Genomic DNA, 13,926 nt, shown 5'->3' on the forward strand with positions numbered 1-13,926 from the left:
TAGTAATGGGTGCGGGGGCACATGGAAATAGGCTTCCCTTTTATCTGCAGTTTCCAGTACCCACAGGGGGCAGGAACGTATGCCCCATGGATACCAGGATACACTTGTATTGATTCCACTTCGGGCCAAAGACAGAAACTTCTTTTGTATTTGAGTATTTTTTCACCTCAAACATTATGTAATTAAGAATTTGCTTCCACTTCAAATGATGCTAAACAAATGAAGCAAGAGACTCCACATGTACATTTCATAATGACATCTGATGTCATCTCTTTACTGTACTGGTAGTTGGTGTTGACAGCATCCATGGAACATCCAACCCCGAGATTTTAGAAAGACTGCATTAATCAAGCTTAACATTTAAGTTGTGAATCCTAGCTTATACAGTTGGACCTTAGTATCAGTGTGGGGGGGGGGCAATCAATTCCCGCATGGATACCAAAACTCAGTTGTTTGTTACAGTATTTACTGACTTGAGTTCAGTAGATTCAGTGCTATTTACATACAAAGGCTGACCCTAAACCCAATTTTTTTCCCAAATGGGTTTTAACAAGCTTCTGGTTTTTACAAGCTTCTGGTCTTCACCACTCAGAAAAGTTTGGTGCCATCCACAAACTTGGCCATCCCTGTCTCCAGGTCATTTAAGAACAGGTTGAAAAGCACCAATCCCAGGACAGATCCTTAAGGCACTTTTCAACTCTTCACTGTGAAAATTGCTCACTGACACCCACTCTCTGTTTCCTGGTCCTCAACTAGTTCCTAATCCAGGAGAGGACCTGCCCTCTTATTCCCTGACTAGAGTTTTCTCAGCAGCCTTTGGTGAGGGACCAAGTCAAACGACTTCTGAAAATCCAGATATATAACGTTCACAGGTTCCCCCACATCCAACTAAAAGGTTTGTGAGGCACGACTTGCCCTTACTAGAACCCATGTAGATTCTCCCTCAGCAAGGCTTGTTTGTCTATGTGTTTGAAGATTTTAATCTTTGATGAGGTATTCCACCATCTGACCTGGAACTGGGTCCCCTCTCTTTTCTTTTTTAAAGATCAGTGTGACATTTGCCCAATGGTTCAGTTACATTTACATTTCTAACCAGATTCTGAATACCGCACAATATTAAATCCAGAGTCACCTGTTCTCTGGTGGGCTCCATGACTAACTGCTCTAAAGCACAGTCATGTAGTAAGTCAAGAAATCTGGTCTCCCATGACCAGAGCACAAATTGACCCAGCCAATACGAGGACAATTGAAGTCCCTCATGATTACAACCCTCTCTCTCTTAGAGGCCTCTCATTTCTGAAATGTTTCCTCATTTCAAGGTCCTCTTCAGGTATTTGGCCCAGATAACAATAGCATGCCCTCAGTATTACATCACTCCTAGAGCCTGGTAATTTAATCCACAGCAGTTCTATGGTGGAGTCAGATCCACTGTCATTCTCTACTTTGCTGGACTTTATCCCTTCTTTAACACAGATGGCCACTCTACCTCCAACATGCCCCTCTCTGTCCCTTCTATAGAGTTTATAGCCTGGGATTGCGGTATCCCACTGATTCTCCTCATTCCACCAGGTTTCCATTATGCCCACTATATCAATGTTTTCCCTAGCCACCAAACATTCCAGGTCCCCCATTTTTGCTTGAAGACATCAAGTATTTGTATAAAAGCACTTTTATACAGAGCCCCCAAGATGGTCTGTTTATTTGCTCCTTTCTCCCTGCAGCCTCCCATTCTGCTGGACAATCACTTCCCATCATAATGATCACTTCCCATCATACTTCCACTCCCAATTCCTATTCTCTCACTACCTTGTTGTTCTTTAACCTCCCCATCCTCATTCCATAGGGATGAGGAGTCTCGAACCGGACGACCCTTGGCTCCTGTTGTCTTTCCCTCAGAGTTCAGTTTAAAAGCTGCTCTGCCACCTTCTTAATTTAAAAAGGGATTGTAAGGAGCTCCAGAAGGATCTCTCCAAACTGGGAGAATGGGCAACAAAAATGGCAGATGCGTTTCAATGTAAGTAAGTGCACACTGGGGCAAAAAACCAAAACTTCACATATAGGCTAATGGGTTCTGAGCGGTCTGTGATGGATCAGGAGAGGGATCTTGGAGTGCTGGTCGACCCAATGTGTGGCAGCAGTGAAGAAGGTTAATTCCATTCTTGGGATCATTAGAAAAGGTATTGAGAATAAAACAGCTAGTATTACAATACCACTGTACAAATAGATGGTAAAGCACCCCTGGAGTATTGTGTCTACTTCTGGTTGCCACATCTCAAAAAGGATATAGTGGAAATGGAAAGGTGCAGAAGAGAGCAACCAAAATGATTACTGGGCTGGGGCATCTCCCTTACAAGGAAAAGCTATAGCATTTGGGGCTCTTCAGTCTAGAAAAAAGGTGCCTGAGAGGGGACATGATTGAGACATACAAAATTATGCAGGAGATGGACAGAGTGAATAGGGGGGTGCCATGATAGGTATGTACAACCTCCTGATTTTAGAAGTAGGCTACCTCAGAATGCCAGGTGCATGGGAGGCACAAGGATGCAGGTCTCCGGTTGTCTTGTGTGCTTCCTGAGGCATCTGGTGGGCCACTATGAGATACAAGAAGCTCGACTAGATGGGCCTTTGACCTGATCCAGTAAGGCTCTTCTTATGATCCTAAACTTAGTTATTGAAAGAACTGTCTGTAGCAGCCAATATGACCCAACTTTCAACAGAGCTTGATTTCACAAATTCAAAAGAAATCCAACATGATCCATTTCACAAGAACCAAGTATATGCTTTACTCAGAAGTTAAATTTATGAAGGTGCTAAATCCCAGTGGCATAATCTGTATGATTTCATATACACTGGAATATGAACTTCTGATATTTTATGGTGTACACTTTCATATGAAACACCAAAAGACTACTATAAAATGAACAGCATACACCCACCTTTTAAACAGGTTAACATAAGTTTTTAGTTCACTATTACTATTTTGTGTTTTCTTTAAACATATTATCCTACCAAACCACAGAGACCAGCGTGGGTATTTGTGCCATGGAAATATATATAATATATAGTATTTCCAAACTCTTGAGTTCTCTTCACAAACCAGGATATTAAGGCATCCCTCAACCTCTCAAAGTTCTAATGCAAATAGATTACCCTCTTCCAAATGGATGTGTTGCAGCTAATGGAAACAATAGCTTAAGGGCCCAATCCTATCCATTATTCCAGTGCCCGATGTAGCCTCAATGCAGCTCCAAGGTAAGTGAACAAACAATCCTTAAGGAAGACTACCTGACTGATCCCCACTGTAGGATGCAGTGTACACCCCCTTGGAATAGCTACATCAGCGCTCAAAAGTTGGATAGGATTTGGCCCTAAGTTACCTTCATTTCCAAACAAAACAGGTTCCTTGCAGACCTCCACGATCTGATCATCTAAGAACAAGAATTTGTTTCTAAATGATCATATGGAAATTCTCCCCATGATCTCCAATTCGCCTCATTTTGGAACCAACAGTTTGATAGTTCACTATTTTTCTTAACCTTAGTTAAGAAAAAACAAGTCACTTCAGCTTCATCGTAAACCTAGAGGTTCTCTTAAAATAAGGATATTTCCCAAAGGAAAGATTTATCAGAACTACCGGTAATGCATACAAAAGGAATATAGAATTATTGCTGCTTATTCCAGGATACCAAGCAAATATTTTATGTTATGAATACTAGAATTCCTAAATAGAAATAAGCACAAAGTAGGGTCCAATTTTGTTTCTAAGTTCACATTACAAAGCCTTTTTTTTCCTGACAGCAGACCCAACAGACACCAAGAATAAAGATACCAGAGAAGGCAAACACAATGTGCACATATAGCAACAATCTATGTTAGTACAAATTATGCCCTCTATTATGCAACTAAACAATCTCCCCAACAAGAATCTTCAAGTCTAAGTGTGGTGCTAGCAGTAGACTTGAAGATTCTAAGTGAGGGGACCGTCTCACTGCAAAATAGAATATACAGGTGGAGCCTATTTATGTGCTCCCTGACCCACCGTGATTAAGAAAAACGTGTTGTGCTAAATTGCATAGAATTACGCAAATATGCTACAGCCTGACACTTGGGGATGGAAGGAAACTAAGGCAGCTGTTCTCAATTACCTCCCCTTCCTCCGCTCTGTACTCAGCCCTCTCCATTGCCAGCTTTCTCAGCTTCTTTCACAGGTGGGATGTTGAGCTTTTAAGAGTCCAGTCCTATGCATTTCTACTCAGAAGTAAGCCCCATTGTAGTCAAGGGGCTTACTCCCAGGAAAGTGTGGAGAGGATTTTAGCCTAAATCTCATGCTTTGGCTTGCTGGGAAGACCTGCTTGCTGGGCCATTTTGTTTGTGTAGGCTGAAGCATGGACAGCCTGCACCATCTCAGTCTGAAGGGGGGGATTGGGCAAACACTGCCTGGGTTTTTTAAAGCAATCCCCTCTGTTACTACCGCACCTATCCGTGTGTGTGCGTGTGCTTGAGAGAGAGAGAGAGAGAGCTTGCTCCACCTTGCAGCATGTGTTCTGGCTACAGAGGTTTTCCGCCCCCACTTCCCCTCTTCAGCCTCTTTGCTGCCTCAGGGGCTCCAGGAGCCTTACTGTTTCTTCACAAGGGGAACCTCTTCCAGGGCTCCAGGGCTATTCCCTGCCTGTTTGAGGCAGAGCCTTTTTGCAGTGTTTTGGGCTGCCTTGAAACTGAGTGAGACGCCAGCACAGGGCAAAGGAGGCAATGGTGTGTTGCCTTTCAGTTCCCCCCACCCAATTCGCATTGAGACAAATCTGAAGATAAAAAGTCTGTGAATAGGTTGCACCTGTACTTTGTTCTACCATGGACAGTTAGAAAATATATACAGTATAGATTTCCATCAAATTAAACCCCAAATAAAAGTTTTTCTTAGCCAGTAAAATTATTTTCCAAAAAGAGGCATTTTATTTCAGGCAATTTAGAAATACAGGCTACATTCCATACAGACTACATTCCATTCATAATAATTTTTATCAAGTGTATAATTGTAATAGCAAAAAGTTCCCCTTCTAGATCAGCTGCTAATAGAAACTCAATAATATGAATATAGTCAGTCGTGTATAAGAAACTTCTTGTGCAAACAGCCTGTTTGCCTCTGACAAGATGGAACTTCTTCAATAAGGAGTTGCATCATGGAGAGTTAGAAGTGATGTTAAAATCATCATCAATTGGAAAGTTCTTTACATTTTTTAAGTACTACCCAGTGCCTATGAAGGTACTGCTGCAAAATTATGGAGAATAGTCTAATCTAGCACACAACCACAATACAAACTAAGCAAGACATTTTAAATCACTTAATGCCTCCACGTAAGCCGAAATCACAGTAAGACAAGTTTTTGTTGACTTCCATACATACAAGTGAAGAATCAACAGTCAGAAGTCTCTTTTCTTTTCACAATGAAGCTTTTCCTGAATCAACACAGACTTGTATAGTATTTCTAAATTGCACCACCAGTTTTAATATAACCAATTAACCTTTCCCTTCACCAAACTGCTATCATTCCTTTAAAAAGCTATCTTTACTGTGTCCTGCTTTCACTATAAATAATCTTTGTAGGCATTTGTTGTATAGACTGTGAAGAGCTTGGGTCGCCCCAGCTCCCTTCGCTGCTTGCCCTTGCAAACCCCTGGGTTCTCCTGAGCCATCCAATCCCACCTTTGAACACACATTCACCCACCTGAATCAGAGTAAAAAGTTCTTTATTGTAACTAAGGTTAGTAACTTAAGCAGCTGCCACCCAATACAGTGGGCTCCTCAAGGGCAACTGGAGATGTCAGTACATACATAGCTACAGAGAAAATAACAAACCTCACTAGTTCTACTCTACACATGCCTATATACACTTACATACTCCTTTCATCGTTGTATTCAGAGTTTTTACTTGGCATTCGCCAACCCCAGAGGGGACCAAGAGCTCAGCCTCAGCGCAGCTTTATCTCTCTCACACACACACACACACACACACACACACACACCCGCCAATCATCATTTCCTAATCTTGCTGAGTCATGCTTGTCCCATTGCTGTTCAACCAATCATACACTTGAGTCCACTTTTGCCATCAGTCCAATCAGAACCCCTGCATGTACTTCTCTTCCAGAGTGTGATCTCATCAATTGCACCTGTGTGTTATCTCCAGCTCTGGTGCTGCCCTTCTTCTTCCCAAGGCCATCTGGCCTCCTGAATTTCTTCTACTTTCCACTTCAAAGTTAACTCTTCCTCCCCCTTCCTGCTGCTTCACACTTTTTCCACTCCATCACTCTGCCTAACTATGCAGTTCTAACTTCAAAGGCATAGCTTCCTTTCCCATGTTTACCCTCTATGTCAAGTACTCTCCCTCAGTTACTTACTCTAACCTGTCCCATCACCATCTTATATATTAAATAATCCCTTATGCTTCCAATTCCCCTTAAAACCCCATACACCTCTTTCACATAGACATCCAGACTGAAAAAAATACTGAGGAGCAAGTCCCTTTTAACTCACTGTAGTATGACTAGACACCCAGTCATACTACAGACACTCATAATTAGCCAGCTAAAAAGGAAACAATTGTCTTTTTCAGTGCATACATCCACTGTCCAACTGTTCCTCAACTTGCAGAATTAGTATCAGACTAAAAAAATCATCTTCTCACTACATAAAACAGCCCAACCCAAATTATATGCCTATACAGATAAAAAAATAAAGATACAGATACAAAGACAGACCAACCATCTATATCTGTAAATATCTGTATCTATCTGTAACCATCTGTATATATACAGATACAAAGACAGACCAACCAGGCAAGCATATGCATGCACATGTTTCAATTGTTGGTTTATGAGCAAATTCCCTTTCCTCCAGTTTTGACATAATTAGCAACAACAGCTATCATACTACCTGGATTTCCAAATATTTAGCTACCAAATTTGATATTGGGGGAGGGGGGAAGGAAACCTAGATTTATAAAACCAAAAATACATTGAACAGATAGTGGGAAATAATGCTACTGTTCTTCCAAAACGGTGTGTGTAAATGTTATGATCTCATTTCATTAAATTTAAATCAAGTTACTAACAATACCAGTCCAACCTTGTTATATATGGATTTGACTCAACAGGAATGGCCACTGCAGATGAGAAGGAACATGCTGATCCCTGGAGAAGGGGGAAAAATGCATCCCTTTAAAATCAGTTTAAAAAACTGCTTTTCTTACTGTTGTAGAGAGACAGTCACGCAAGTGATTACAGGTATAACCTAATCCATGGATCCATGGATTATGGAAAAATCCATGGATTTTTCCACTGATATGAAGTCTCAACATGATTTTTCTGAAGGGCCCTTTAAATTAAAGGAAAACAGTCATTTAACAATAGCCTCCTTAATGTGAGAGGGCAGCCAGCTGACCATCAATCATTCTTTCTCCAGGCACTTAGCTTCACTCCAAAGCAAGCTACCTGACCTGACCCCTCCCTTCCCCCTAATCACTTTGAAAGTGATTATTTTGCTCTGGGTGAAGGGAGGGGTCGCTGGCTCAGAGTGAAGCCTTTAACAATAGTTCCAAACAGTTTGGAACAATGGTTCCAAACAAATGGCATGGAACAGAACATGGGTGGACCAATAAGTCCAGTGCTGGGATGCAGTAGCATTGATGCAGCCTCCACTGCATCCAGTGCAGAACAGAGGCTGCTGGAGGTCTCCCTGAGGACAGGGAACATTCTTCCCTTGCCCCTGAGGTAAGCCCCAGCAGCCACTTTGGGCTTATTAGGGCTTTCACCAGCAAAATCATTGGAGCAAGTCCAAGCAGCCCTATGTTGGGAAATCAGGCCCAAGATGGTGGATAGGATAAGGCAGTAGCCACTGCCATTGACCCCGCCTTCCCCTCACCCAGTTATGCCCCCTCCTCACTTCCATTCCACCCTCCCCCACCCTTCTGCCTGATTGTAGAGACCTTATCTTCTCCAGACACTGCATGGTGCTGGCATATGTGCTTGTTCCACCAGCACAAGGCCGGATAGGATTGTGCCATTAGTTACGTTTCTGATGAGTTAACATCTACTCTGGCAGTTTCTGAAACTGGGTTGCAACCCATCAATGTGTCACAATCCAATTTTTGATGGGTCAAGGGTCTGCTATGACCAGGAAGCTGCAAGGCAATATGATGTGCTATCCAGAAGCTACTTCCAGGTTGTGCTGGCCTGCAACCCACATCACCAGTCACATCGCACCACATCCCAGAATGCCTTGTGGAAGTGATGCACCCAATAACGTGATTTGGCATGACCCAGAAGCAGCTTCTGAGTCACAGGTCATATTGCCTGCAATTTCTTGGTCATGGCAGGCCCAGGACCCACCACAGATGATAAAGTGGGTTACAAAGGGAAGGCATTTGAGAACCCATGTACTAGGATAATACGGGTCTGGTCCTTAAAATGTAGGCCCAGAAAAATGACTCCCATTTTGCAAATAAAATTAACTTTCAAAATATCACAGTTTTTCTGTGGCATCATTTCCCTTCCATGTTATGGAAATAATACTGACCTCTAAATTCTGAAGCATATCAAGCAGGAATGCAAAGAACGTTTAAAATTTGACTTTTAAACTCTAGTATTGGAGCTTAGTAATCCTAAAAGTGATCTCCAAAAGACCTTCTAAGAGATGACAAATCTATTTCAACACATGCCATGCCTTGCCTACAAAAAGAACAATCCATCCAACTTCATAACCATTTTCTCAGGGCAAGAGATTACATTAAACCACAAACAAACTGTTTTCCTTTTACTAACTACCACTCCCAATAATACCAATAGTATTTGAGTTGCAATTTCTCTTTCTGTGATCTTGTTGAGGCAGAAGTTTGAATTCTGATCAGACAAACAATACACCAGATATGCAAGCTTTACAAAACTTGTTGTGACTAGCAATAAGCCTGAGAACATAAATATTTTGTTTGAAATAACTGCTTCCATTATAAAAACAGTAAAACCTTTACCAGTGTAGGTACTCACAAGCATATTAAAAGCAAGGAAACCAAACAAGTCGATCAGACAGCACAGCTCAAATACGTAAAAGGCTATATTGGTTAAGTCTAACTCTAAACCATCCTTCACATGCAACTAGTTCCTTAGTTTGAGTCTTAACTCATAGATCAATAACACAGGCCAACACACATTTTGCTTCTTTAAATGTTACACCAATTCCTGGGTATATTTGGGGTGCTGATTCCAAAAATGTCATCCATTTTGCCCTATCACATCTAGTTTTGGAAACACGGCATGGCCTCTTTAGTGAATGGTTCAAGCAGCTTCCTCATGAGGAAGCTGCTTGAACCATTCACTGATGAGGCTATACTATATCTCCAAAACTAGATGTGACAGGGCAAAACGGATGCAATCTTTGGAATCAGCACCCCAAATTTATAGCAAACCACCATAAAGTTTGGGAAAAACTTTTCTGACCCTCAATTTTGTAGGCCTGTGTAATTGCTCATCTTGAAATGGTTCTAATTCTGAGCCAAGCCAGAGAACAGCTATGTGGAAGTGTCTATTTAATAGCATGCACTTCCCTCTTTCTAACAGAGCAGAATAACAAGCAGCTTCCAGATGATAATACTGTACAGCTTTACACCAGATGAATATAGGCCCAGAGCACAGACCTCTGTAGAAACAGCTGCTTCATACAGAAATCCACTTCCCAGCTAATGAATAGAAAGACTGATACAAAAATCAACCATTTCTGTGAATAATAGGACTTTAAATGTAGATGGCCATGAGAGTAACCATTTTGCATTCTAGTTATGTTACATACTGTATACTGTGGACACAGGCCCTAATAGGGATATGTTCAAGGCAATATAGAGCAGTTCTGAAAAAAAAAGAAATCCATTTACATAGGTAAGGGAATATAGGTTAAGAGAACTACAATTAGAAACTATCTTGTTGGTTCACAACGGGATAGTGCTCTGGTGATATCATGACTTTTGGATGAAGGTTTCAATTTGACCAGGTTGTCTAAAATCCAGCTGCAATGCAATAACTTTTCCAATTGGTTTTCATACATCAACTCTTAGTGAAAAACTGCTGTAAGACAACACAAACTGAGCTGCTGCCTTTGAGCCTATGCAGTGAAGAAATTCAGATTCTATTCAAACACCCCAAAAGCTTCCAGTACCAAAAATTTGCAATAGCTAGAATATGGTGTTTTTGCACATAGATAAAATCTGGTTGTGTGCTCACAAAAAAAAAACAACTCCACCATTACAGGTTCCAAATCAGCTTCGATTAACTCACCCCTTATTTGCCATGCTGGTTTGTGAGATTATTCTCATGGCCACACTTCCTCATCCCATCCACCCTCAGATTATATTTGGGGCAGTGCTTCCGAAGTAATTTGTTTTGATACAGGAAATTTTTTTAAAAGCAAAGCAAAACACACAAAAAAGATAAGACTCTCCCACTCCTATCAGCAGCCTACAAGGACTTTGCCGCTTATCTACCAACCAGAAAAGAGAGGCTAGCTCAAGGACAAAGTGATTTCTCCCACCACCACCCCCATTCTTTCTTCCCTTGCTCAGCAAGCATCTATGCATATCTGACTGTGCAGAGCCATATAAACAAAATGAGAGCCCAATCCTATGCATATCTACACAGGTTCCATAATAGTCAATGGCGATTCACACATACAGCAGCCACCATCATGACACGTACATTGTAACCCACACCCATCTTCCTTAAAGGAGGGGGGAAAGGGAGGCCCTCAGTTGCATCACAAACAGAGAGGAGCCATGAAGAGGCTGGAAATCTCCCACCCTGGACCACTTTAGAGCTCAATCCTATGCATGTATCATACTAAGAAGTATGTTCCATTATAGTCAATGGGGCTTACTCTCAAGAAAATGTGGTTAGGGTTGCAAGCCTCAGAGACCAACCCTATGCATGCCTACTCAGAAGTTCCACTGTAGTCAATGGACTTACTCCCAGGTAAGTGTGGTTAGGATTGTAGCCTCAGAGCCCAATCCTATGCGTGCCTCCTCAGAAGTAAGTCCACTGTAGTCAATGGACTTACTCCCAGGTTAGTGTGCAGAGGGTTGTAGCCTCAGAGCCCAATCCCATGCGTGCCTCCTCAGAAGTAAATCCACTGTAGTCAATGGACTTACTCCCAGGTGGCTGTGGAGAGGGTCGCAGCCTTACGCGCCTCACAGACTCTGAGGGAGGCTCCACTGGCGCAACAGCCGCGCATCACCCACTGCGGTCTCTCCTCTCTCACGCCCGCCTGCGGTCTCCCTCAGGTCGTCCCCCGAGGCTCCTCACAGCCAGCCAGACACCACGAAGCGGCTCGTCCCCGAGAACCGTCGCCTCCCCCCCCCCCGCTCACCCAGGCTAAGAACCGCCGCCAGCAAGAGCGCGAGCTGCGGGCGCCGCGCGCCGCCTGGCCCCGCCGCCGTTGGAGCCGCCAACACCGCGGTCGTCGCTGCTGCCATTTTCCTGCCTCCACCTCCCTTTCCACCCATTGTTCCTCCCCCGCCCTTGGTTGGAGGGGGGCGGGAAGGCCGAGGGACCGCGCCCGCCTATTGAGCCGCGGCGCCGTCCGTCACGCACACCTCCTGAATCCCATTCCTCCCTTTCGCCAGGTTCTGCCCCCGCTCCTGGTGCTGGAGCGCCATTGGGGGCTCGCCTTGTCATTCATCCAAGGGGTGGGGCGAGGGGACACGTGACCAAGAGCTACCTTTGGGGCTTTGGCAGGGGCTGAGCAGGGTGCTGGAGGCTCATCGTTGCTTGGCCTCCCAAGGTGCTTGCATGCGGCATGCTGTGACTGTCTGTAAGACGTGCGGTGCGTGGAGTCCTTTGAACGCTGCTGCCAACGTGTGAGGCGCTCAAGCACTCGCAACCCACATGTGATGGGTGGGGAGGCAGGTGAGGCAGAGCCTCCCCACCAGAGCCCTTTGAAAAACACCACCACCTTTGAGGCACCCAAGCACTAACAACCCACGAGAAGGGCTCTGGTGGGGAGGCTCTGCCTCACCTGCCTCCCCATCCACTGCATGTCCCTGCTATACATGTCCCACTGCAGGTTCCAGCCATATCATCGCTGTACCTGGCCATAGCCTGATCACCCTGGACCAGCACACCCACCTACTCCAAGGAATTCATTCAGCAAGCACTAGACCAGTGTTTCTCAACCAGTAGTATGGGTACAACCAGTGGTACTTGAAATGGTGTCTGGTGGTACTCCCTGAACACCTGCCTCCTGGCAGTGAGACCAGGAATGCAAGACAACAAACAGCGGTAGGAGGCTCGGCTCAGTGGGCAGAGTTCCAAAGCATGCTTTTCCATGCTCAAAAAAGCTCTCCTGTCCACCCTAAGCCTCTTACTGGTGTTTGTCACATCGCATCTGCTCTCCCAACCCAGAAGTAACATGATGATGGCATAGCCAGTTACTTCTGGTGGTACTTTGAATAGGTGGGCGTGGACCACATGAACAAATGCTGAGAAACACTGCACTAGACAAACACTGTTTCCTTTATTTCCTATGACATTCTGCATAGCATTGCTAGTCAAATTAAAAAACAACTTCCTTTGCTTAGAATGGTTAGCACCAGGGTGACCAGATATCATAACCACAAAAGACAACAAGGCATCTGAAAACATAGGACATCAAAAAAAAAATATAGGACATGACAAAATAAAAGCTGAAAAACACATATATTGCTTTCATGTGGTTAATTTAAACACTATATTACTTGTTATTAATTTTAAAATTATATTACATATCATTTGCTACATATAATTTATTAATTAGAGAAGGTTATGCATTGCCTGCAGCGGCTCACTCGCAGGGAAAAGGACATTTAGGTTACAATCCTATGCATGTCTACTCAGAAGTAAGTCCTAGTGTGTTCAATGGGACTTACTCCCAGGAAAGTGTGAATAGGATTGCAACTTCAAGTTATTTTCCAGGACATGAGGCTAAAAAAGAGGACATGTCTTGGAAAAAGAGGACGTCTACTCACCCTGCTAACACAGAGTACACCCCAATGAATAGACATACTTTTTTGTACATAAAGAAGGTGGGGCAAATACTATACCACAATGTTATCATTATGTTTAATGTTTCACATTTTTATACTACCCTCCCTCCAAAGAGCTCAGGGTGGTGTACATGGTTCCTCCCCTTCTTTTGTCCTCACAATAACCCTGTGAGGTAGGTTAGGCTCAGAGACAGTGACGGGCCCAAGGTCACCCAAGAAGCTTTGTGGCTGAGCAGGGGGATTTGAACTGGGATCTCCAGGTCTAAATCCAACTCCCGAATCACTACACCATACTGGTTCTCTATCCATCAGGTATATAGATTATCCATATACGTATTATCATTCAGACGTTTATGTGTCGATCAAGCTATGCTCTTATACCAGATGGCCAAACCTCTGCTTATCATGAGCCACATGTGTCTCTTTGGGCGCAATCCTAACCAACTTTCCAGCACTGACTTAGCTGCAATGCAGCCCCCAAGGTAAGGTATCAAGCATGCCCTTACCTTGAGGAGGCCCCCTTGACTGCCTCCCCACTGCAGGATGCAGTGCATGCCACATTGGCACAGCTAAGTCAGTGCTGGAAAGTTGGTTAGGATTGTGCCCTTTGACATATAATGTGCAGCTCTCAAAACTATGTTGGCTGAGTTCCTTTTTTGCATCACAATTTAATATAAAAGGTAAATAAAAAAATTTCAAGCATAATAATTATTTGCCAGGTATAAACCGAGAGTCCACTTGATTAAAGCATAAGTTCAATGTTCATGGCAAGTAAATATATTTAAGAATTTAAGTGCTTCTTAAGTATTTCGGCTCTCAGACATCTCTCTTGTGGCTCTCAAACATCTGAAGTTTATCATATGCAGCT

General features: G+C 43.4%; 1 protein-coding gene across 1 annotated transcript in view; it reads right to left on the bottom strand.

Moving 5' to 3' along the window:
* The window catches only part of MPZL1 (myelin protein zero like 1), a 41,700-nt gene extending 30,161 nt beyond the window's left edge, over positions 1 to 11,539 (bottom strand). The window contains exon 1 of the mRNA XM_066622632.1: positions 11,405 to 11,539. Coding sequence (XP_066478729.1) covers positions 11,405 to 11,510 — 106 coding nt within the window. The 5' untranslated portion in view covers positions 11,511 to 11,539. The remainder of the gene's footprint in view (positions 1 to 11,404) is intronic.
* Positions 11,540 to 13,926: the final 2,387 nt, after the last annotated feature.

The sequence above is a fragment of the Tiliqua scincoides genome, chromosome 3 (assembly GCF_035046505.1).
Source record: "Tiliqua scincoides isolate rTilSci1 chromosome 3, rTilSci1.hap2, whole genome shotgun sequence".
Lineage (NCBI taxonomy): Eukaryota > Metazoa > Chordata > Lepidosauria > Squamata > Scincidae > Tiliqua > Tiliqua scincoides.